At 41.3% G+C, this 26,353-nt stretch overlaps 1 protein-coding gene across 1 annotated transcript in view; it reads right to left on the reverse strand.

The window, feature by feature from the left end:
- The window catches only part of Esr1 (estrogen receptor 1), a 368,654-nt gene that overhangs the window by 167,895 nt on the left and 174,406 nt on the right, over window positions 1-26,353 (reverse strand). The window contains 1 exon segment of the mRNA XM_038339005.1: window positions 25,819-25,935. Within this exon segment, the coding sequence (XP_038194933.1) occupies window positions 25,819-25,935 (117 nt within the window).

The raw sequence follows: 26,353 nt of genomic DNA on the forward strand, positions 1-26,353 counted from the left end.
CTGAAGATTGGAAGCCAAGGTGGGAGAGGAGATGACTCTTATAAAGCATAGATCTGGGGGAATTAGTTTATTCATATTAATCTTTCAGGTATTCTAATGGAATAAACTTCCTCAAGTTATTATATACACATTATCCATGAGTATCCTAGCAGAATAAACATTTTGTATTATTTTCTATACTTATCAAGCTAATATTTACAGTTATTGATTACAATAGCTGGCTTTATCTCTATAGACAAGACTAAAACTATCATTTTAAATAATTCTTCCTCATAGCGTGAATACCACTCTTCAAAGTGGGGTTGAGGCTTAGCAAAGTGAACTTGTTAAAAATAACACATACGCATTTATGAGATTATAATTATAATTACACAGTCACTTGTGATCATCTTTAATAGTTCTTGTCCAAGACAAATGAGCATAATTAGGTCCATCAGTGGGACCGATCTGTTCAGATAGCACAGAGTGAAAAACTTACAGAGGAGGACAGCATCTGAGATGCAATACAAGCTGTAGGTAAAATCCCCAGCACAGTGTGAGTTCATGCATCAGGGGATAAGGATCCAGGTAGCTCTTTCCCCAAATCAGTAAATTCTCAGCTACCAAAACAACTCCTTTTACCTTCTAAATAAATGTGGAAGGCTTTAAACTGGGTGTCTACCATGCCTCATGTTCCTGATATCCTCAGGCTCTCCGGGGTGCCCCGTGATCCTATGTACCCTGATGTGCTAGAGCGAGGAGTCTCGCAAATGTCACCGGGGGAAGTTAATCATACCATATTTTCCTTTGGGAGGATTAGAGACCTTGGAGTTATTTTCACCAGCTGTGCACCTCCCCTGTAAAGCAATACAGATGTCAGAGGAAGTGACCTTTAAGATTAAATTGTTTTTAAATGGTGCACAGCACACACACACACACACACACATTAATTTAAGGACTCAGATGGTGTTAGTTGCACTGAAACCAGAGTCCTGTTCAATGAAAGCTAGCAAAATGAACTAACAGTTAAAACAGCATCAGGTAGTCCTGTAGTTTCAACTCTCCAACGATGACTGCACTCAAAGTTGAAAATGAAGAAATCTGTAAGCTGGGCTCCAAATGTAAAAGACAGCATGTGCCAACAACCCCCACCAATGTCCAGGAGCCTGGGTGACACCAGACTCTTCCCTCCTTCACATCTCCAGTCTGTTGTTCCCAGAGACCATCACAGCTCCTCAGAACTCTCAATGGCAGAAGGGTTCTGTGGCTGAGATGTCTAATGTGATAGCCATTAACCATGTGTGGCTACTGACCACTTGGGAGTGGCTACTACACCGAAGCTGGATTTAAAGTTATATTTAATTTTATTTGCCTTGATTGAGTGGGCGCGTATGACCAGCAGACTACCTACTGGGCTGTGGGTTAGAATAAAGGGCAACAGCCAAATGATACCCGATGACGCATGGGCAGCGCTCAAGGATAAGCCTGGGTGTGCATCACAGTCACCTGGGTAACAAGGAGAACAATCCTAACTGAACCGCCCCCAGAAATGACAGAATGTGACATGCTGACTCAGGGAGGGCCTGAGGTCATGTCACTGCATCTGAATCAGAACAATCAATGAGTCTGAGTAAGCGGGGGACTCCGAGAACTGGAGATGGCGCAGGGTTGTGTCCACTTTGCAGCCCAGTTAAAGACAGTGGTGAGAGAAGGAACCCTCCCAGAGGTCAGTAGGAGAAGGGTGCGGTGAGCCTGCCTGGTCTCGAAACCCAGGGCCGCCCCTGAAAGAACATTAGAGGGAGCTGCGAAGATACAGAAAACAACGGAGGACAGACATGGGAAGAAATAGAGACAGTCGCTGAACACAGCACAGATAAGGCTCACAACAAATAAACGAGCCAATATAGTGGCAAACGCTACACGGAAAGGTCACAAGGGACCATTTCCCCCGCTGCTATAGCGGCTATGGCAAATGTCACATCAGCCCTATGGGCAGCCTGCTCTATAAACACACCGCTGACCAGAGTGCCAAACCTTTTGATTTTACATCACTACTAGGAGAAAAATATTTACATAGTAGTACACCCAAGGGATTTTTGCACTTCTGAATTATATACTGACATATTGATGCAGTAATAGAATTTTATTAATGTAACTTTTAAAAAAAGACAGTCTTTTATTTTCTTCCCACACACTACGTTGCCAATTGCCTATTTTCAATCTGCTTTGAGAATAGCAGCTGTATAACACAAATGAATGTTTACAAATTAGCCTGTTTGTTATCTATTTCTTAATAAAGACTTCAATGTAAATTAATCACTCGTTGACAGACTTGCGCTGGCATAATGGAGGTCTCAAAAATTAGTCTGTTTTGTCTCTGAGGGCTACGTTGTGATTACTAGATAGGTTTGCATTTTACAAATTTGAAGTTGGGTGCTGCTTTACAGGGGTGAATATGCCTCCAGTAACAATGGGGAAGATACACTTCAGCTTTTTCCTTCTAGCCTGTTTAGAATTACTAATTTACCTGATCCTCCACAAATGTTGGCCAGCTATCACAACAGCCTGTGGCTCTACACTGTCCAATCCCACTGCCTCCAGCTACACAGCGCTAATCAAAGGTAGATATAATTCAAGTTGTATCCCGATGTCAGTGCCTTGGCCACACTAGCTCCTAAGCTGCTTACATCTAGGGGCAACTGAAATAGCCGTAGACCTGAACTCGTCCACCAACACAGAAAGTTCTTCTGGGTACCGCTGTGTTGGGTGGCTCGCATGAATTTCTGGAGCAATGATGCTGTCATGAACACATGTTCTCTGTCCAAGTGCACAGGTGTGGCCATGGTTATGATAAAGTCAGGAAGAGGCCTGGCTATTGTTAGTCCATATTCATGGGCTCCTGTTGCTGGTTTTGTTGGTGACACCAACTTATGATCCAGTCCTTCCCTGGCCCTGATAACATCCTCATTCCCAGTTTATATATCTGGTAGAGGCTATGAGTGAATGATGCCCACAAACACAGCATAAATTCTGCATCCTCACCCCAAGGCCTAGGCAAAGAGCTGTGCGCTCTACCGGATACCCCCGCTGTCACTGGCATGCCTCCCTGATGGTTCAGGTGACCGTATTAGTCAAGTCATATTACTGCCAGAGATTTTCTAGTGCGCATCTCAGCCCTGATCCAAGCAACAACTGGGGGGAATGCTCTATGGAATTTAGTTAACACTTCTTCCAGCCTCCATTCCCAGATCCCTTGCAGATGGTGGTGGTCTTTCCTGACTTATTTGGTCACTGCCATCTGAAACCTCCCTTCTTTGGCACAGCCACTGGCTGCCTACTTCCTGAAGCCACTCAGGTTTCCTCATTCTGCTCCATGTTCTGCCCCAAGGTACCTGCTCAAGGCTCTCCCTCTCGGCCTCACAACCAGCTAGCCTCAAGTTGGAATCTCAATATGCCAGACTTGATTTACTCAAAATTCTGCCCCCTGCCTAGCTGAGTATAGGTGGTAGATGTCCCCAGGAGTCTCCAGTGCAGTGAATTTTTCCATTTCAATTCACTGCTCTGAAATGGGACAGAACTTGAAACTTTGCATCATTGGTCCCAAGCTCTCACCAGCCAAGCTAACCATCTCTACGTTTCAATGGAAGCTTGATGTGACAGAATTCGCCTATTTTTCCAGTTTATTCTCTGAAGACAGGATAACTTATGTTGGTTACAGAAGTTGTCCAGATAAAAATATTTCAACTCTGAGGGTTTTTTGTTTTGTTTTGTTTTGTTTTGTTTTTTCCAGAACAACCTGTCCTCAGAGTGGAGGTGGGGTGGCCAATCAGAATGTACTCCTGAGGTAGAATCACCTCAGACAAAAGGCCCGATGATGTCCATGGAACACCTTGCTGGGAATACATTCTTTAAACAGAAACCACCGAACTCTTTGTCAGTCACTGCCTCAGGAAAATGCCATCAAACACGAAGATAGGGCATGTGTTATATGTCAGAACGATTTTACCTCAATTGTTTGGAATGGTTTCATTGTTTGTGGAACCTCTTTCTTCCTCATTTAATGTCAAATTTACCCTCAAAAGAAACAGTAAGGATTGCTATAGAGATGGGGAAAGCTGGTCTTTACCTACACAGTTGCATGCAGTAACTGGAGTGATTGACGTTAGTCACCTATGCTTCACGTTGAAGCAGAAAGGAAAGTGCATGGACCGAGTGGCTTCATGGGGGTACGATCATTCACAGTGGGGCTGCTCGCCTCCAAGTCCAGGTGTATCCAACAAACATAGCCCTTGTCAATGAGCCTCCGGTTATTTCTCCTTCCATAGGGAACGATGAGATGCCTTGCAATGAGTGCATTCAAGTGGATATTTGTGAGAGCCTAAGCTACAGGTTTAAGGGAGCCAAGAACAGTGTCCTTGTGCTTGTAATCACAACATTCGGAGGCCGGGGCGGAAGTGAGCGCCATAAATTCAAGCTGGCCATCAAAGTTGCTACAACAAATAAGAATAGCTTAAGCTACAGAGTAAGACTCTGTCTCAAATACTCCTCATACTTACTGCCCTCACGCATCTGTCCTGTCCGTCTTCTCTCTCTCTCTCCTTCTCTCCTCTCTCTCGCCTCTCGATCTCCTCCTCCTCCGCTCGAACTCCTCGTCCTCTCATCTCTCCGTCTGCTCCTCTCTCGTCGTCCTATCCTCCTCTTCTTCAGGAAATGATCTCGTCCGGCCCTCTCTCGTCCCCCCCCGCGTCTCGTTTCTCGTCTCTCTCCTCCTCTGCTCTATGTGTGTGTGTGTCTGTGTGTGTGTGTGTGTGCGGTTGTGTGAAGTAGAGGGATAAAGTAAATAGGTAAGTAATTAACAGTTCTAAAATGCACCAGCTACATACAGTAATGAAAATATACACTATTTCTTATTGGTAAAGTATCTGGATTAATCTTTCTCAAACAATGCTATAAATATTTAGAAGGAAAAAATAAGTACTATGAAGGCAAGTTCCTTTTTATTAGCTGTTACATTAGCAATGCAAAGAAAATCTCTTCACCAGACAGTTTCATAATATGCATTTTCATGTGCTCCTCACTTGGTTCCTCCCCTGGCTGTCCAGCTGGTTCCTTCTTTCCCTGTTAGTTGCCCTATTTCTGCTTCCATGTGACATGGACTCAATTGTCCTCTGTTATAATCCTTCCCTCCCCTCCCCCCCCCGCTTTTAGGCTCTTTCTCTTTCTTATTTACATCTCTACAACCTGCATATAAGCACACACATAAATACATATATCTGGGTTCATGTAAACACTGCATACGCACTTTTAATCTGGGGCTTTGGAGATAAAGAGAACTCATGGTATTATGGTATTGTCTTTCTAAGTGTTGGCTGGGGTGTCCATTTAATTAACATAATGACTTTTATTAGATTGTATCCATTTGCCTGCAAATACCATGGTTTCTCCCGTTCCCTTATGGCTGCATAAAATTCCATTGTTGGGTTGAGTGGGTACCAGGTTTCTTTACCCACTTGTTGATGGTGCAATCTAGCCTGGCGACATAAAATGAGTATTATCAAAAATTCAACTATAATCACCAGTGTGTAAACACCAGAGTCTGTTGATGTACAGTCCTTCAAAGACATATCTAGGAGTGGCACAGCTGGATCATGCGTTAGTTCTAGATTTAGCTGAGGATTCTGCATAGTGATTTCCATACCCACACAGCACACAAGGGGTCCCCTTGCTCTGCATCCTCATCAGCATGTGCTCTCATTTGCTGTCGTATCTCACTGATTGCCACACTGTCTGGGGTGGAACAGATCTCAAAGCACTTTCTCATTTGTAGTTCCTTGGTGACAATGGTTGTTGAGCATTTTTTTCAAGTATTTATTAACCACTTCTTTTTCATCTACTCCATTCATTAGCCCATTTGGGTTTTGCTGTCTGCATTTACAGTTCTTTATGTTAGACATTAAACTGAAGAATTCTCAGGCTGAAATAGGAGAAAGGGCACACTGAATACACACACACACACACACACACACACATATATATATGGATATCAATGTGTTACATTTTTATTCCTAGATAATCCATACCCATTGTTAGAAACATGAAATACAGAAAAGAAAAAACAAAACAATCCTGAAAGAAAACACTTTAGCCAGGTGACCTGCTACCCACATTGTGCTGTGTGTCCTTGCAGGATAATTCTTTCCCTTGTTTGCTCACATAAGCCTGTAACTTGTATTCTCAAGTGCTGTCCACTTCACTTGGGACATAGTCCATGTCAATCAATGCATTTCTGTACAACATAACGTAACATTCTCAGAGCACTTTAATGTTCCATGATTCTTTTTTTTTTTTTTTTTTTTTTTTTTTTTTTTTTTTTTTTGGTTTTTCGAGACAGGGTTTCTCTGCAGCTTTTTTAGAGCCTGTCCTGGAACTAGCTCTTGTAGACCAGGCTGGCCTCGAACTCACAGAGATCCGCCTGCCTCTGCCTCCCAAGTGCTGGGATTAAAGGCGTGCGCCACCACCGCCCGGCTTGTTCCATGATTCTTGAGTCAACCACCATTGACTTAATTTTGACAATTAGATAGATGGATGAAGAGATAATAGTTAGCTAGATGATAGCTAGATAGGTAGACAGACAGACAGACAGATGATAGACAGACAGACAGATAGATAGAGATGGAAATGTACATAACTTTCAACCGAGCAGGTAAATTGGAGAACTAAATCCAAGAAGTAAATACAATGTATACAAAGATTTAACCAAGTTAAGTCTGTTTAGTCATGTTCAATGTTATAAAAGCTAGAAACTTGGTGAATATTCAATTGTCCAAAAAATAAACTACAATATTTTAGGATATTTATGTAGCCATCTTATAATCTTTGAATTATACCCAACTGAATAGAAAAATGTTAAATGAATAGGCCATGTAATCTAAATTTACAAAATTTCTAAAAGTACATGAAACATTTGAAATAATTAGATAATGTGATTTTAAAAAGCTGTCTCTTTTAAACATCACAAAATGAGATAGCTATAATTGTTCTTAAATCTGCAAGACCTCTTGGAGAAATCTGAATTTCTTTATTGAAATTGATTTTTTTTAAAGACCTAACATAAAAGGAGTTGCGAAATGCCAGTGGGTGGGAAGACAAAATATGAGAAAAATGTCAATCCTCGTCAACTTCATTTATAAATTTAACGCAGTTTCATTAGTGGTTAATTTAAAATTCATTTGAAAGCAAATGTAGCCATAAGTAGACAAAGCAAATCCGAAGATGGACAAAGCCCTTGTGCAGGGCTTTCGTCAAAGCAATTACAGACTCATGCCAAACCGTGGGCTTGGCAAAGCCAGCGACAAAATCTGCAAAGAAAGCTTTGAGCCGGTGTTGCTCCTATCGTGATGGAGGTGACTGCACATGTCAGTGGGGAATGGTGAGCTAGTTCCTGAACTCTCGGATGGTCTGGATGTCCATATGGACACACAACATGCAAGATTATCTTTTAGGTGAAGCAAGTAATGAAATCAAAAATCACCAAGCTTCAATACTGATGATACAGAATACAGATGGCGGCAGGAAAGGATCTATGAAACTCTATGTGTGTGAGAGACACTGTGTGTGTGACTCTTTGTCTCTCTGTGTGTGAGAGGTGTGTGTGTGTGTGTGTGTGTGTGTGTGTGTATGTGCGTGCACACAAGTATACATGTGTACACAAAACCAGTGAGAGCTGATTCAGGTTTTCCCAAAAAGTTGAAGACCAAGTTAGCTTTTTCACCCTGAGACAGTACTCTGTTCTGAAAGGAAAGGCCTTGCCTCAGGTCTCTGCCCCAGCTCTCAGGACTACTTTTGCAGATTTCTTATTGCTCCTGAAATCCATCTCTGACCCAAACATCAGAAGGAAACGCTTAGAAAGACTCACACCATACTTTTAACACAAAGCTTCCTCTCTTTAATTTAATGTGAAACCAGATTTTTCTAGTCTGTGTTTGAGCGCTGGGTCCAAAATCCAGTCCTGAGTCCTGGGAAGGGCTCTTTGCATTACTCTCGCCTTGTTGTATCGCCTTCTATGACCCTGCCACCTAGAACTTGATTCTATTTCCCTGACTGTCAGGTGAAACAGGCCTAGTTGAATTGCCACCACCTCTTTATGTAGTCTCAAATCAACTAAAGTCTATGACAAACATTTATTTCCTAGCATACTTAATGGGATGCCACATCTGCTGTCATTTTTACTTCTAGTATTGTAAGGACACAGACTTGACCACTACTCCTAAAGAAATGGCTCTTCATCCATTCCAGTGACCTCCATCCCTGGGCAGTAACTGGGTTTCCTTCAGACCGCTCTGCCTTGTTTTGCATGAATACTTTAAATGCCCTTGGGTAGTTTATTTTATTTAAATTTTTGGTATTCTTAATAACTCAAAGGCTTATGTTATTGGGGATTACGCTGCTTTTTTGTTATTGTTGTTGTTTGTTTGTTTTTTAAATTATTTTCCCATTTCAAAAAATTCTCTTCCCACTCACCATGTGGGGGGGAAGGGAAAGGGACGTCAGAGGACAAGTAAAGGCTCTGTTTGTTCCTCAGGTGCTTTCCTACCTCTTGAGATACAGTCTGTCACTGGTCTTCAGCAAGCAGGCCAGGCTGCTGACCAACAGCTCCAGGGATCTTCTGTCTCTACCTCCCGTCTTGTATAGTTGGCACTGACACCTTGTGCCATCATGCCCAACCTATCTTAGAGGGTTCTGAGGATCAACACTTGGGTCCTCACACTTAGGAAACAAGCTCGTTACAGCTGAGCCATTGCCCAGCCTTCTGATCCTTTTATTTATTACACTGGAGACAAGGAAGTCACCTAGTCTCACTCCAACATCTTCGCATGGGTTCAACTGAAGAACTCAATGCAGATAGACTCAGGCATTTTAGGACCCATTACCTCTATTAAAAAGCCCCAAACCAGACTCCCTTTGGAAGCAAAACAGAGCATCCAAGTGAGACACAATCAATCACACAGGCATTTGATTTAACATTTAATTTGGTAGGGCTGTTGAACAGTAGTCTTGGACCAAAAAGAACAAATTATTCCAAAACCAATTCTTGTAGAAGAAAATGTTTAACACATTTTTCAGTCTTCAGTTAATGTATTAGCACCATCCTTACAAGTGGGTGTGCTGGTGCCTCCCTGTAATCCCAGAAGCCAGGAGGCTGAGGCAAGAGCTTTGCCAGTTTGAGGTGAGCCCAAGTCACATATTAGACCCTGACTCAAATGAAAAAGGACAGAAAAACAAAAGATGCCATATGTGGATAAAGGATGACAGAGAGGGGTGGGGGCAAGAGCAATGGGGAATGGCACATTCCAGCTGCTTGCAGGAAGGAAAAACTAAACACTGAATGGTAAAACTGTTATCCTATCAAAAACTATTCAGGCTCCTCATGCATAGTGCACACTGCAAGTTCCAGGATCCCCCACCAGGACCCAAATGAAAAGCATAAAGAAGCATAAGCGAGGGCAAAATAAAACCAGGAATTCAACAGGAAAATGTTCCATCCAGAATTTCTCAACCCGTCTCTGCCAAGAGTGCTGGCTGACAAGAAAATATTCATCTTACCTGTTAGTTGAATGACATTCTAATAACTCGATGATAAGTGAGTCTCACTTTGACTTGATTTGGGGAATTGCTCTTTTTAGTGCCAAAAGTCTGAGTTTCTTTTAATTAATGTAGTTTATTTATTTACTGGGATAGTTACTGTATTGGCAACCCTTCTGTTTCTGTCTCTGTCTCTGTCTCTCTCTCTCTGTCTCTGTCTCTCTGTGTGTGTGTGTATGTGTACATGTTTCTTCTGTGTGTATATGTATGGGACGGGGTGTTGCAAGGCATGTGTACACATAGGCATGTAGAGGCCAGAGGTTAACATCCGCTATCTTCCTCAATCACTCTTTGCCTTATTTTTAAAACATAGAGTCTCTTGCTGAGCTGAAGTTCAGGAATTCAGCTACAATGGCTAGCCAGCAAGCCTCAGAATTTATCCTGTGCATACACCCCCAGTGCTGGGATTGCAGGGGAAGGGTGGGAAAAGGAGAGGAAGGAGAATGAGTAGGAGAGAGGTGAAAAGAGAAGGGGGAATGGGAAGGAACAAAGGAGGGTAAGGGAGAGAAGGAAGCCACCTTTGGCCATATTTCTGTTATCAACAAAATGATCCTCTTTTCTTTAGCTACAGATTACAATAAATCAACTCTCCCCCACGATTTTTCTTTATCAGTGACATTTACCATAACCAACAAACACCATTGTTACAGTGTTATGAATACAGCAATGAGTTGCCTCTGGAAATGCAAATCTATTTGTATTTATAGGATATATAAATATTCTTTTATAAATAAACATACTTTCGAACACCAAGCTGTTAGCTTGGCCTTATGATGTGGTGTATAGAAAGTGGTGCTTGTAACCCATTCAAGGTGCTGCTCAGTCAATGAAGTTATTCAGAGGGTGAAACCAAGCAGACAGCTCATGGGAGAGCATGAAGAACCCAGAGCCAGATGAACAGATGCTCAGCTCTCTGCAGTCAGGGCAGATCAGAGCAGAGCGGAGCGGATGGCACACCTACCACTAGCTGAGAGCAAAGTCTATCCACAATTAAGTTGGAGCCAATGAAAGAAAACAATTAGTCGTGATGAATGCATGCCACAGATTAGGGATGGAGGTGCAGTAGAGGTCAGCAGGAGAGTGAGGTCAAACTAGGGGAGGAGCCTAGCACCTGAGCACAGGCGGGAGCTGCTCTTAGGGGATGCTCACACAGCCATGCATCCTGCAGTGCTCAAAGGCAGGACGCGAAGCTCAGTGCCTGTGTTAGCACATGGGATCCGACAGTGCACACCACTCTCAGATCAAGCACATGACGAAAGGACTCCAGTGACTCAGAAGGAGAGGGGTGTAATTTCTGGGGGATCCTAAAGCCAGTTAGGGGGTGGGAATCGGAAACAAGTAAGTGTGTTCCTATAAGTAAAGCACAGTAACTAACATCAGGTTGAGGCTCTGTAATGAACGGGGAAACATATTCTGTAGCCGATAAACAGATCTGTGCACTACAGCAAAAGCTCTATTAGGAAAGTGGGGGAGAGAATGTGAAATGAGAAATTAGGTATGATTCAGAAAGTAGAAAACAATGAAAGCCAAGGATGGAGGAACGAAACTATAGATGCTTAAAGGAAAACCTGCCTACTTTTATCTCATCCATTTCCCAACTAAGAGTACAGACTAACTGTTTAATAATATTTACTTAATTAGGATTATACTATTCAGGAATTGCATTTTATTTGGAGATTAGATTCAATACAAAAAAATGTAAAATTTAAGAGTATTCACATTACTGTAAGCAACTTATAGTTTACCATGAGCCATACATTCCCTACACACCTCATTGAACTAGCCATCATTATCATATTGTTCATATTTGACAAATAATGAAAGTGAGATCTGAAGACATTGTCATGTTCAGAGATGTTCAGATTTCAATCCATGTTTAGGATAAAGTTCGATACCTTGCACAAATATTACTGCTTGATATCCACATATTTATCTGTAATTATCAAAACACAGCTCCTGCTGACCCTCCGTGTGCTTTTACAGGGCATTGGCATTTCTGCACAGATATGTTTTCTACAAGACTGGAGTCTACAAAGAAAATGAAACAAGCCCAGGAAGCTAGAACTTACACTGACAAGAGCAATCTGTCACCAAGAATATTAGGGAGAAGATGAAACCTCAAAGAATAAAGGCCAGCCAGGGGAGCTCGCTTGGTCACTGGGAGTATAATCAATACCAGGGAGTGAATTGGGACACCAGAAAGTTCTAATCCTAGGTTAGTTGAAACAGAGGTCACCTTTTTACACGGTCTATTTCCACCATTTAATTGTCCAAACTTCACAGTTTGATCACATTTCCAATTCCCTTGTTTCTACAACATTTTCACACCCAGATGCTCACTGAAGTCATCAGTGAATGGCTTTAGAATGGAAAGCTAGACTAGACACAGCAAATGGTCCTAATAAATGCTGAGATGTAGCTCCCTGGTTGAGCCCTTGTTTCATGTATGTGAAACCCTGGGTTCAGTCCCTACCCTATACCAAAATAATCTAAGGAAAACTGTCAGCATTTAAATGTGAAATAAATGGAATAATTATCAGTCTGAGGAATAGTGTTTTTAAATGTATAAAACAAACTAAATGCAATTCTGTATTCATCTCACTCATTCATTATAAGCCAAACCAATTGATGGAGGAGTGTCTATGTGTTACTTTCACTGATTAATAAAGAAACTGCCTTGGTCCCTTTAATATGACAGAAAATTAGGCAGGCGAAGTAGACATAACAGAATTCTGGGAGAGAGAAGGCAGACAGTTCAGGCAGTCTCCATGCCTCTCCTCTCCACAGGTTAAGATCTCTCCTGGTAAGCAACCACCTCGTGGTGCTACACAGATTACTAATTGTGGGTTAAAGCAAGATGTGAGGATCAACCAATAAGAGACTGAAACTAATGGGTCAGGCAATGTTTAAAAGAATACAGTTTCCGTGTAATTATTTTGGGTAAAGCTAGCCAGGTGGCGGGACACAGCCCGCCGCTCCTTCTACAACAAATGGTTGGTTGCCTCCAGCTTCCACCACCACACACTTCATCAGTCATCCCCTCTGTGTGTCTTATCTCCTGTGTTTCTGTGGTTTCTAATAAACCGGTTCTTAAGTGTTCGGACTGGTTTGTATGGTAGTTATTCGGGACCCTCTTGAGAATCCCTATATCTTCCTCTTTCCAGAAGGCAGAAACTAGAAAGCTCCACTGGATCTTGAGGCTCAGTTGTAGTTGCAATCTACTGCATGTCTTGTGGAAAACAACTTAGTTATCTTCTCAACGTCTTGCCAAACAAACTTTCCCCTTGAATTTTTACTTTTAGTGTGGGTAAATAATTTGTGTCAGTTTCACGGCCATCTGGTCACAGTATTCTGACTGGAGTGTGAATAGCGTCAGAGTCATCTGCATGTCAATCTCCACTCAGAAAAATGTCCACACCCCATGGACAGTAATCAAGAGAATAACAGCATCCATTTCAGAAAGTGTTTCCAGTTGCCAGTTATGATAAGTTTAGCTGGAAATATAAGCATGATTATTGCTGAATGTGTCTTTAGATTTATATAGAGATAGATAGATGATAGATAGATAGATAGATATCCTTTATCTTCACATCATCATCTTTATATTGCTTCTATATTAACTTAAATCATAAAAATATTTTAAAAATTTATTATGATTTTTTTCTAGGCAGAGTTTTTTGTGTAGCCTTGGCTGTCCTGGAACTTGCTCTATAGAGCAGGCTGGCCTTGAACTCAGAGATCTGCCTGCCTCTGCCTCCTGGATGCTAGGATTAAAGGTGTGTACCACCACTGCTTGACAAAAAAAATAAAATTAAGATTTGAGAGATATTTAGAGACTACTAAGCCCTGTACCCTTCATTTTTTAACAAGAAAATACTAGGCATTAGTTTTATTTTTCATTGTAATAAGAAGATACTTAAGTCTTGGGATCATAAAAATAGGTGTATTTATTCCACAGCTTTGGAAGCTGGAAGTCTTAAGACAGAGAAACATTCCTATTGGCTAGCCTCTGGCCATGGCCTCCTGGAGGAGAGCAACCTGTCGTAAGTATGTACAAGAGGAACCACGTGCAAGACAGAAAGCCAGGGAGGGACAATTTTTTTTTCTTTTTGGGGAAAAAATAATAATAACTGGAGGCCCCCAAAAGCCATGTTTAATTCCTTCAGAGGGCTGTTTTCTCTAGGACTTCATCATTCCCTACTAGGCTTCACTTCAGTTTTTCATACAGAAAGCCCATCCACCAACACATGAGCCTTGAGAGACAGACAAACCACATCAAATTCATTATAGTAAGGAAAATGAAGTACTATTCCAAAGGGTGGCAGACAATAAGTGAAGAGCCAGGTACATACGGGACCATTAGTCAGGACACCTTTTCACAAAGATGACCTTTGGTCCCAAGGAATAAAAGTTCTTTTTCATCATATTACTATTAAATACTTTTAAAATGCCTACCATAATTTCTATATATCTACACAGTACTGCTTCTGTTCAACTAAGCCACATTCAGTAACGGATGCTTTTGTTGCAGAAGCGGTATCCTGTATCCACAGTAATTGTTTGTAAGGCACAATTTCAGTTTGTGACTATTAATATCTTATTATGCGTGCATCTATCTTGATGATGACCTGTGTCATGATCAGGTCAGCTAAGCATTCAGTACAATGAAGAAACAATCATTGATCCACAAATGGGTCAACCTGGCTTCTTGCTGAGCAGCTAACTAGCTGTGTGACCTGGAGGAGAACAATGGACCGACGAACAATGGAGTGAACGAGATTGTCCTTAAGTTCTTTCCCACTCTAAAACCAATTCATTATTCTAGGGACAGCCATTCAAACAGAGAGGAAGAGTAAGGAACTTCCTGGGGTCTTCAGTTTATAGAGTTCAAAAGTAGCAATTCATTCATATTACTGTTCCCAAACGTGGACATTTATTAAAGTCTACTCACAAAAAAACTAATTATATTCTACAAGACAGCACTTAATTTTACAAAGGTAAGATAAAAACAAGGACAAGAGAGAAGTTTCCAGAGAATCATACTTGCCTTGACTCACTGCAGAACTATCTTTTAATGTAGAAGGTAACATACAGCTGTTTGCTCACAGGGCTAGAAGGATGTCTCAGGAGTTACTGCTCCTTCAGCGGACTCAACTTTGGCCTACATCAGATAGTTCACAACTGTCTAACAATCCAGCTTCCAGGAATCAAATGCCCTCCGGTCACCCAGACAACACATGTGTCATATATATATATATATATATATATATATATATGTGTGTGGGTGTGTGGTGTTGTGTGTGTGTGTGTGTGTATACATATATGTATATATGTACATATATATACGTATATATATATATAGGAACACAGGCATTAACATAAGTAAAAATAAAATTAGAGAAGGAAACAATATCTGGACATTACTGAAAGTTAAACGAGAGCCTTTTTTCCTTCTTTAAAATCAAAGTAATCTCTAAACAAGAAAATCAAGTAAGTGGAAAAAATTTTATCAGTGTTTAGAAAAGCCAATTATAGTTACAAGAATTTTTCATATGCTTTATGATAATCACAAAGCAAAAGTCCTATGATGGGTATCAGAAGACAAAAAAGCAAAGATTTACAGCATATTATTTTAGAAAAAAATATCTAATCACAAAAGAAGACAGCAAGAGAAGCAAAAGTAACAATGGATCAACAAAAAACAATCAGCAAAATAACATTAGTAAGTTCTACTTCTAAGAATGCAAATGAATAAAATTCTCAGATGAATCTACCTGGGAATAGTAATTTTCTCAGTAATAGCACAATTAACAACAGAAACCAAATACTCAACTCTATGCTACCTGCAAGAGATTCACTGCACCTAGAACAGAGATAGAATGGCAAAGCAGGGCTAGACCATATATGAAAACTCAAGCCACAAAAAAGTAAGGGCAAGTAGCCTCAAATAAGATGGAACCTGAAGTCAAAAACAGAAAAGAAAGTTATTTATTATGACCAAATGGTCAATTCATGAAGATAATGTAATAATTGTAAATAAATATACAACCACAAACCAAGAACTCAGATACATAACAACCACCTATCAGTATGAAGAAAGCACAGCTATGGTAAAAAAGAAACTTTAACATTCACCTTTGAGCAATGGAGATAGATATCAGACAGAAAAATCAATAAAGCAAGCTCAAGCTTGAGCCGCATCCTAGCAAAAGTGTACCAGCGAGACAAATATGTAATGTCTTTATAACAGCAGTGACACAGGAGGGACTTGCTAGGCCACAAAACACGTTTCAACAAATTTAGTAAAAGTGAAGTCATACCTATTACCTTTCCAAGCTCAGTAGTGTAAAGATAATAATCCATGACCGTAGGGATTTTGGAAAATTAACAAAAACATGAAAATTAAACACTCCTAATTATTTAATGAATCAGAATTTTAAAAAGGGAAGGAGTCATTAGACCAAAAAAAAGGAAATACATTATGCCAAAAGTTATGGGGTACAAAGAAAAAGCAATTCTGAGATATATTTATGGCAGTGATAAAGGTCTGTATTGCTAAGCACTCGGCCAAGCTTCTGGAGTCCAGTCAAAGAGAGGGAGAAGTGATAATATGAGCAAAGGGGTCAAGACCACGATGGGGAAACCCACTAAAACAGCTGACCTGAGGTAAGCAGAGCTCACTGACTTAGGATCTATGCAGTGGGGACACCTGCATAGGACCAAACGAGACGCTCTGAATGTGGGTGACATGTGTGGCTGGGGCAGTCTGTGGGGACACTGGGGGTGGGACCAGGATTTGTCCCTAGTGCTTGAACTGACTTTGGGGCACATTCTCTTTGGAGGGATACCTATATCAGCCTAGATATAGGGGGTGGACCTTGGTCCTGCCTCAAAATGATGTGCCAGACTTGGTTGATTCCCCATGGGAAGCCTTACCATCTCTGAGGAATGATTGGGGTGGGGGAAGGTGGAGAGAGCAGGAGAAAGGGAGGGAGTGGGACCTGGGATTGGTATGTAAGATGAGAAAAGATCATTTTAAAAATAAATAAATAAAATTCAAAAAAACAAATAAATGTCTGTATCACAACTGAAAACAAAAGAGAAGGGAAGAAGGATGGACAGGAGGGACAGAGAGAGAGTGGAAGGGAAAGGTGGAAAGAAAAGGAAAGTAAGTAAGTTAGTTCTGAAACAGCCTAACAGTACACTTTAGGAAGCTAAGTAATAAAGATGAAGCCCCAGATTAGTAGAAACAGTGAAACAATGAAGACCAGAGCAAAAGTAATGAAGTAGAGACTAACAAAAAGTCAAAAAATCAATAGAACTGAGACTTGATTTTTAAGATAGACAGTATTAGCTAGACAAAGAAGGACAGGAGACCCCCCAAAATAAAATTTTTAAGTAGAAGATGGAAAATTATGAAGAATACATAGCAGTAAAAAAGGAGACAGTTGATAAGAACATACCAATAAACCTGACTAATGAGAAGAAATTGACAAATTCCTAGACACATGTAATCATCAAGACTGAATCATGAACGATGAGTCAGTGATGAGTAAGCAGAGTGACTCGGAAGGGAAAGGTCCCCATCATCCTGAGGTGAGCTCAGGACTGAAGGTGCTCGCTACCAACTCTTCAAATAATTAAAGAACAGAGACTAATCCTCAAACTCCTAAAAACCTATAAATGTGACACACTACAGTGACAGGGAAAATAACACAAAATCATTTCACTAGATACCAAAACTGCCCTTAACCAAGTTTAGTTTCCTTTTCTAATTAAAAACAAAACTCTCAAAAGATTTAATAGTGAAGGAATGTATTTCAGAACACATCATATACCCACAACAAATACACTCAGTAGTGAAAAGTTGAATATCCTTATATAAGACTGGGAGCAAAGCAAAGATATAGATTCTTGTTGCTTTTATTCACCATAGTGTTGGAGATCAGAAAACACTAAATATTATATCAAAAATGTTAGAAAGAAGAAGCAAATTGAGTGTGGTCTTAGGATGCAAAATTATCATACAACAGCCCAAAAATCCAATTGTAAGTTGGGTGTGTTGACATGTATTGGTGAACCCAGCACTTGGGAGACTGAGGAAATAAGATCAAGAATCCACTAAATTGAGCTACTGCTGAATTTCAGGCCAACCTCGTCTACAGTGAGATCCTGTCTAAAAAGATGCAGTCCTGTTTCTAGGCAATAACAAGGGGGTATCCAAGAAAACAACTCCATCTAGGTAGGATAGCTATAAAAGATAATGTGTTTATCCAAGAAGTGGAAGAGCCACATACTAAAAACTAAGTGTCAATTAAACAAACTGAGGAAGACGGTGGTAAATTTAAAGATAGCCAATGTTCATGGATTAAAAAAAAATCCATTTTGTTAAAAATGTCCAGAGTAGCTGAAGTGATTTACAGATTCAATGTAATTTGTATCAAAATGTCAAGAACATTGTTTAAAAGAATACAATAATCCTAAAAGTCACGTGCAAACAAAAAGTCCTAAATATCCAAAGCAATCTTGAACAAACAGAACAAAGCTAGAGCAACACACTGATTTCAAATTATACATCAAGGGTAAACTATGATCACAAAAGCGTGGTAATTGCATACAAACAGACACACTGATAAATCAAACAAATAATCCATAAACAAAAGAGAAGGTAGAAAGAACATAAGAGACAGATGGGAGGAGTGCTGGGGAATGCTCTCTTCTGGACAGGGCTATTGTAATCATGAACTCACAGCAGCAGTGGCTACCTGAACCTACACGTGGTCAAGGGGACCAAGATGGGGAAGATAATCTTCAAGCCCCACCCCTCACTGAGGAGCTCCTGGCATTTGATAGCTGACGAGGGAGAATCATTTTTTTTTTCTTTTTCTATAGGAAAGTGAGCACTGATTGGTTTCAATGCCCACACCTGTGTATATATGGACAAAATTGACTGTTCTGAGTGGGTTTTCAAAAACAAACAAACAAACAAACAAAAAAGCCATGAACTTGAGAAGGCCACACTGGGGATAAGGAGCTTAGAGGGGAGTACAATATGATCATATTTCACTGTATATATGAAAAGCCCGACAATAAGAAACATGTTTTAAAAGAAAAAAAAGAGCAGACTTAGGTCATAATGATTATGTACCCCATAAATAAAAATTAAGTGTTTTCAAAAAACACTTTTATTTCCTCTTTAACATAGTGGGAAGTTTTGATCATATTTAATCTCTTATTACCCAAAATACTACAGATAGAAAAATATTATAATAAACATTGTAGAGCAATTACTTGGCAACTCTAATAAGAGCTCATGCTCTTACCGCATGAATAAAACAGAGTAACTCAAACAATACATCATTTAGAACCCTCTTGAATTTTGGGTGAGAACACTGTTATCAAAATATTTACAGATTAGCTTACTGCTTCTACTATCTCAAATCTCAGTGCAAAATTCCATGAAACCTAACCGGTATACTTAGGGAGTAAACTCTGCTTGTCTATTAACCTGTGGCAATTTCCTCATCCGCAAAATGAGGATGCTGGCATCAACATGCCTTTGGGGCTATTGCGACAAGTCTCTGTAAATCTTTGGCAAGATTAAAGGATAAACCACAAAGCCCATTTATCATGCAACTGTACACAACATAGACATCAAAAGGCCATTTTAAGGCATATATGTCTATGCCAGATTTTGACCCTCCAAAGGAATTAGATACGCTAACCTAGTAGACACGTAAACCTGTTAATATCTGCCTCCAGTGAAAACAATTTTAAAGGTGCAAGTTGACAATAAAGTTCTTAGGAGGTGATGCAATCACTCACCTTGTGTAGAACTTTGGATTTGTAAAATATTTTTATATGTTGTGATTTGTGGTCCTCTAGACAAACGGGTGGAGAAGAAATTGTTTAGCTCACCTTGCAGCTGAGGACAGCGTGGCTCCTAAAAGTGACCCCAGCAGAGCTGCCTACCGAGTCTGAGGAGAAGCCAGTGTTTAAATCGGAGCTTCTCGTCTGAAACCTTCCTCTTTTCATTAACCAAGACTGTCAAACACACAAGAAATAGTAGATACCTGGAAATCAAATGGCCTGTGTGATCTGCTGGGTTGGATAAAAGCCAGAAATGCTATCGGATGCTCTGACTCCCATCCTGATGTTTCGTCATTTGAACATCCATCCTCCAACACAACCGAGCCTCGACGTGCCTTCTGGATTGTATTACATGCAGATGTTCTCTTTGCCTTGTGAGAACAGGGCTGCAAGAGGCTAGGCCCGTATTCATTGTCTCTTTACCCACAATGCCTTGTAAGAAGTCCTACACACATAATTATTTAAACAGACTGAGTCCATTCATTAAAAATTTCTTAAACCTCTGCTGTGAGGCTTGTTTTAAGGGCTAAAGAGGGCAAAGAAAGAACTCCAAAGAGCCAGCCTGGAATTTGTTAACTATATAGCAATACATACAGCCACTGGGAAGTTCTAATAGAGTGAGTGGCTCATCCAGAGGAGCTATGCTATGCAAGCGAGAACATGGAATCTAACCCAGCCTGAGGCAACAGGGAAGACCTTCCTAAACAATGCATGTTAGTAGATGTTCCTAAACCATAGACTTTGAGTGACAAAAATGGAAGAAAAACCAAGGCAGAGGGGTCTAGACATGCACTCAGGTGGAAAAGCATTTCAACTGCACATCTTAAATGTTGCATCTTCTGGAACCACAGCTCTCAGAACAAATCTAGTCGTGGTGGGATGCCTGGGACAGCAGGCATTCTAACAAATGAAAGTCATCTTCCCAGGTAGCCATGCACTCTTAGCTCTGTAGAATAGGTCTTCGATAAGAGAATCAAGTCCTATTCTAAACTCCAATCACGTTCTTACTATGTATGTATATTCAATATCCCAATCGGTATCTAGCCTGGTTAAGAAACTGGATGGTTATGAACCTGTTGGATAATGTTGCAAAGGTTTATTCAATCACAGGTGTTTTTACAACTATAAATTTTATAGTTAGCTATAATGGTACTTCCAATTATAAATTAAGTCTTTATGCTAAGAGTGGTTGATACATATGGTGTCATGAAGTCATGTGTGGTATCCTGTGCAATAAATCATATTGCTTTACAAAAGATACTTTATGAGGGTGATTAACATGAGATGTTCTCACAGGCTGTGTTTTTATGATAAAACACATCTCAAAGCCTAAGTATATAAATAGAAACAGTCAGTATATCTTAATTTAAGGAGCTACCTGAGGGTTGTCAAGAGACTTGACCCTAGAGGGGTTCCCAGGTTTCCAGGGAGACGCCCCCAGTTAGTTCCTTGGGCAGCTGAGGAGAGGGAGCCTGAAAAGGCCAGTTCCTATAGCCATACTGATGAATTTCTTGCATATCACCATAGAACCTCCACCTGACGATAGATGAAGAAAATGACAGAGCCCCACATTGGAGCACCGGACTGAGCTCCCAAGGTCCTGATGAGGAGCAGAAGGAGAGAGAACATGAGAAAGAAAGTCAGGACCGTGAGGGAACCTCCAGCTGGCGAAAGATGGGGAAGGTGACTGAGCCCCACATTGGAGCACTGGACTGAGCTCCCAAGGTCCTGATGAGGAGCAGAAGGAGCGAGAACATGAGGGAGAAAGTCAGGAACGTGAGGGGTGCATTCACTCATGGAGACGGTGGGACAGAACTAAAGGGAGATCACCAACTCCAGTTGGAATGGGACTGATGGATCATGCGACCAAACCCGTCTCTCTGAATGTGGCCAATAGCGGGGGCTGACTGAGAAGCAAAGGACAATGGCGCTGGGCTCTGATTCTTCTGCATGGACGGGCTCTGTGGGAGCCTTCTCAGCTTGGTCGATCACCTTCCTGGACCTGGGGGGAGTTGGGAGGACCTTGGTCTTAGCATAGAGTGGGGAACCCTGATGGCTCCTTGGCCCTGAGAGGGAGGGAGGGGAGGTATGGGTGGAGGGAAGGGGAGGGAAGGGGGAGAAGGAGCGGAGGGAAGGGGGAGGAGGAGGGAAGGGAGGGGGGAGGAGGAGGGAAGGAGATGGAAATTTTTTTTCTTTTTTTTTATGCCCCCTTCCCCCTCCCTCGAGATGGAAATTTTTAAATATAAAAAAAATAAACCATGAGAGAAAAAAAAAGAAACAGTCAGGAAGACACATTCTCAGTGCGTATAGACAGACTCTGAGTAGTTAACTGGGGACCCTAAAAAGATACTGCTAAATATTGAATCGTATGCCTGCAGAATTTGTATTTTGAAGTCCCAATCCCCAGAACCACAGAATGTATCTGTCATGAAAAACAGAGCATTTGAGGAGCTGTTAAACAAGCTCATAAGGATAAGTCCCTAATCTGGAATAACTGGTGTCCTTACAACAAGAGGAAGAGAGTGTGGGCAGAAGGAAGGTCATGTGAGGACATGGGCAAGTGGCATGCTGCAAGCCAAGGAGGAAGGCACCAGAAGAAACCAAAGCTGCTACACAGACCACAGGCTTCTAGCCTCCAGTACCAGGACGAGGCTCATTTCTCTCGGTAAGCCATCTGATCTGTGGTGTTTTCTTGCGGCACTCTGGAAGTAGGGAATTTTTACCCCCAGAAGGAAAACTCATGTATCAAAATTCCAGCATCCAAAGTGATATTTGAACAGGTCCTTTATGGAGATAATTAAGATTAAATGAAGTCAAGATTAGAGAGATAATGAGTCAGAGGTTAAGAGCACTGACTACCCCTTCAGAGGATCCAGGTTCTATGACATGGAGGCTCACAACTATCTGTAACTCCAATTCCAGGTGATCAGATGTCTTTTTCTGAGCTTTGAGGGCACCAGGCATGCAAGCGGTGCACAGACATATATTCAAGCAACGTACCCATGCACATAAAATAAAATAACAAGAAAAATTGTTTTTATAAAGATTAAATGAAATTATAAGGGTAAGCCCCTAACTTAATAGAACTGGTATCCTTCTAAGAAATGGAAAGGTGAACATATACCCAGAAGGAAATGTTATACTAAGATACCTCAAGCCTGGAAGTGAGACCTAGACCAGAAACCAAATTCTCTAGCATGTGAACCTTAGACTTTCAGCTTCCAGTAATGTGAGAAGGCTAATTTTTGTCATTTAAAACATCCAATGTGTAGCATTTTGTTATAGCAGCCCTAGAACACTAAGACAGACAGACATTTTTTCAGTCACAAAATACTCACAAAAAACTTGAGGTTTTGAGTTCAAGTCCCAGAAACCACATGGTGGCTCAGGCCATCTATAATGATATCTGATACCCTCTTCAGGCATGCAGGCATACATGGAGGCAGAATGTTGTATACATAATAAATAAATAAATCTTAAAAAAGAAAAACCAAGCATGTGTTGACACAGTGATGCAGGCTGTCCTGTCTATGCGTTGCTCTTACTGGTTAATGAATAAGGCTGTTTTGGCTAATGGCTGAGCAGAGTAAAGTTGGGTGGGGAATCCGAACAGAGATATATAGAGAGAGTAGGCAGAGTCAAGGAGACACCATGTAGCTGCTGAAGGAGACAGATGCCCAGAACCTTACCCAGTAAGCCACAGCGTTGTGGCCATACACAGATTAATAGAAATGGGTTAATTTACAATATAAGAGCTAGCTAGAAATACACTAGAGTCACTGGCCAAACAGTGTTGCAATTAATATAGTTTCTGTGTGATTATTCGGGTCTGGGTGGCTGGGAAACAAACCAGCAGTCTCCATTACAGCACAGACTGGCCCAGCACAGGGAAATCTGCATTTCTATTTGAAAACAGAAGCATCCCACTAAGTCTTTGTCAACCAGAATTTCTGTTAGATGAGAAATGAGGGAGGATTGTTTAGATTTATGCAGCCAAAATGGCTCTAGCTACATAATGATTAGGATTTTTTTTTAAAGAATTGTTTTTAGGAAGGGTGTCAAGGTATGAGTGCCATACATTTTTCAAAATGCTCTGGACATATTCAGGGTGATCCTTTCACTTTCCAGAGAGAAAGAATCCCTGGCTCAAGCTGCCTGCAGTTCATACAGGAGAAACTTGGACTCTGCAGTTACTCCCTGAAACATACTCTATGAAGCTGTTATGTTCCTGTCACTTATCAAGCTACTGTAGGAAGCTTTTGGTGAGTTTAATTAAGCCTGACTAATTTTCTAGCAGTACAAAGAAAGATGAATTCCTAAATATTGAATCCATTTGTGATTCAAGGTGTCATCTTCTGAATGTGACTGTTCAGTTCTTAGAATTAATTACCTCTGAATTCCAGCTGCTTTTTCAGGCATTTAAGACATGTAGTCATATCTCACACAAAGCACAAATTCAACATTTCAACTCTTTGCTAGGAGACAATTCTAAATGTCACGTTCCAAGTCTCATTCTGACCACGGAATGAAGGTGTCCTCCATAGTAAGCTGTGGTAGTCAAGCATGCCCTCACCTTGACTGCCACTCCTGGATTTCTCCCTCTTCCCTCTTTGACCTGGTATTAATCATTTAAAACTTGACTTTCCTCTGTATTGGGGAGATAGCTTAGTTGGCAAAGAGCTTCTCTGATAAGCCTTAAGACAGGAGTTTGATCTACAGGACACACATGAGAAAAACTGGGTATGGACATGAGTACTTGTAATCCCAGTCTGACAGGTCTAGCCTGGCCAAGGAGACAGATCTTCGTGTATGTCTGTAAGGGAGTTTCTACCTGGGTTAACAGAGATGGAGAGACTCACCATAACTGTGGGGTAACACTATACCATGGGCTAAGATTCTGGATGTCATAAAAAGAAAAATAAATGAGCTGATTGGGAACATTTATCATTTTCTGTCTCCTGTCTGTGGCTGCGTTGTGACCAGCCACCTCAAGTGTATGATGCCCTGACTTCCAAGCCATGGTAGACTTTAGCCTCAAGAAGTTGAGGAAAAATTGACCCATATCTCCCTTAAGTTGTTTTGGGGTAGGTATTTTTATCACAGCAAGGAAACAAAGTACCTTTTTGGTTTTCTGATACAGGGATTTCTGTGTAACAGCCCTGGCTGTCCTGGAGCTCACTCTGTAGACCAGGCTGGCCTAGAACTCACAGAGATCTACCTGCCTCTGCCTCCTGGGTGCTGGAATTAAAAGCATGCACCAGTCAGTGAGATAAAGTAAGTATTAATGATACGCTCAGCAATGGTGAAATGGAGATAGGCGGAAGTCTGGGTTTAGTGGTCAGCTTGTGTAGTTTGCTTGAGCAGTTCCAGGTCAGTGAGAGACCCTGTTAGACAAGTGGATGGTACCTGAAAATAAACATGTGAAGTTGTCTTCTGACTTGCCCGTGTCTACCTGCCCCATTCTGTTATCTCATCTGCTCCCAGAGCCTTTCCCCAGGATAACCCACATGACTTGTTTTTCCCTGTGTCACTGTGGAGACATCTGAATGCATCCGGGACTCGACTTCCATCTTGCAATACCTGTTTGGTCCTTGTCACTACAGAGAAGGCAACCCAAGATTAGAATCGATGATCCATCGGTAAGATTCCCGACTCAAGAACTCAAAGGAATCTCTCAGATAACCACGTGTTGGATTATCTAATAATTCCCCAAAGAAGACTAGACTTCAGAGTCCCACGCAAGAAAGCTGGGAGACTGAACAGGTGAGGAGCCAGGAGGAGATGGCGTGCACCCACGCACCAGCAGCCACAAAGATAAAGCAATGTCACACTGCAGGAACCACCCCACTATCAGGCCAGACACAGAGGCTGTGGAGGCTGCTGACTCAGCTCCTCTAATGCCTTTTGACTGAAATGCAGATTTCCTAAGTGACATAAAACAATAGAGGCAGACTCGCAGCTGTCTCGCTCTCCCATCCTGGAGTCTCCATTGAGGAAAGTTCATCTCTTAATAACATTTTCTGGCATTAGCTATATCAACTGTAACATCAACACCTTCCCAGAGTGAGTCACAGAGGAGCCCTCCTTCGCCTAGTACCTCCCACACACCTTTGATTTCCAATGCAATGTTTACCATGAAAATATAAAACACAAGGTGGCATGGTAGAATTTTCGGTTCTAGTTGCTTCCGATTAAAAACAATTACTATGCGTCCTGAAAACGTTTTTTCCAAACCCAAGAAAAAGAGAGAAAAGGTGCTAAAATGGGAAAGAGCCAGCTCTGGGGTTGCAGCAGCCAGCCCCCTGCATCAGCACCTCAGGCACTTACCGCCTTTCATCATGCCGACTTCGTAACACTTGCGCAGCCGGCAGGCCTGGCAGCTCTTCCTTCTGTTCTTGTCGATGGTGCACTGGTTTGTGGCTGGGCACATGTAGTCATTGTGTCCTAGTGAAAGCAGGAAAACCACATGAGTATCATTTCGGGAAACCTAGCAGGTCAGAATCTACATGGAAACTTCTGGAACGTGTGTTTCATAGCCGTGGCTTGACCTTGGTGAGCTACTACCCAACTTTCCTTCTTCTCTGTCCTATGTGCAAACCAAAGCTCTGTTATCCTTAATCTATGCCTCAGAGGATCGCTTTAGGAGTCGTCTGGGCAAATCTTCTCCCCTCCACACAACCTGTGTCGGACAATATGATGTGGGTTTTGTTTGTGTTGCAGGAAAATGTCGTAAGCAACATTCACAAGGCCAGGGTTTCTCTCTATAAGCTTTGTTTTGGTTTGGGGTTGGTTTTGGTCTGGGTTTCAATGGGATCTCTCAGGCCACTTACTAAATAATGTCAGAAGAACGGTCATAAGTCAA

This window comes from Arvicola amphibius, chromosome 8 (genome assembly GCF_903992535.2).
Source record: "Arvicola amphibius chromosome 8, mArvAmp1.2, whole genome shotgun sequence".
Lineage (NCBI taxonomy): Eukaryota > Metazoa > Chordata > Mammalia > Rodentia > Cricetidae > Arvicola > Arvicola amphibius.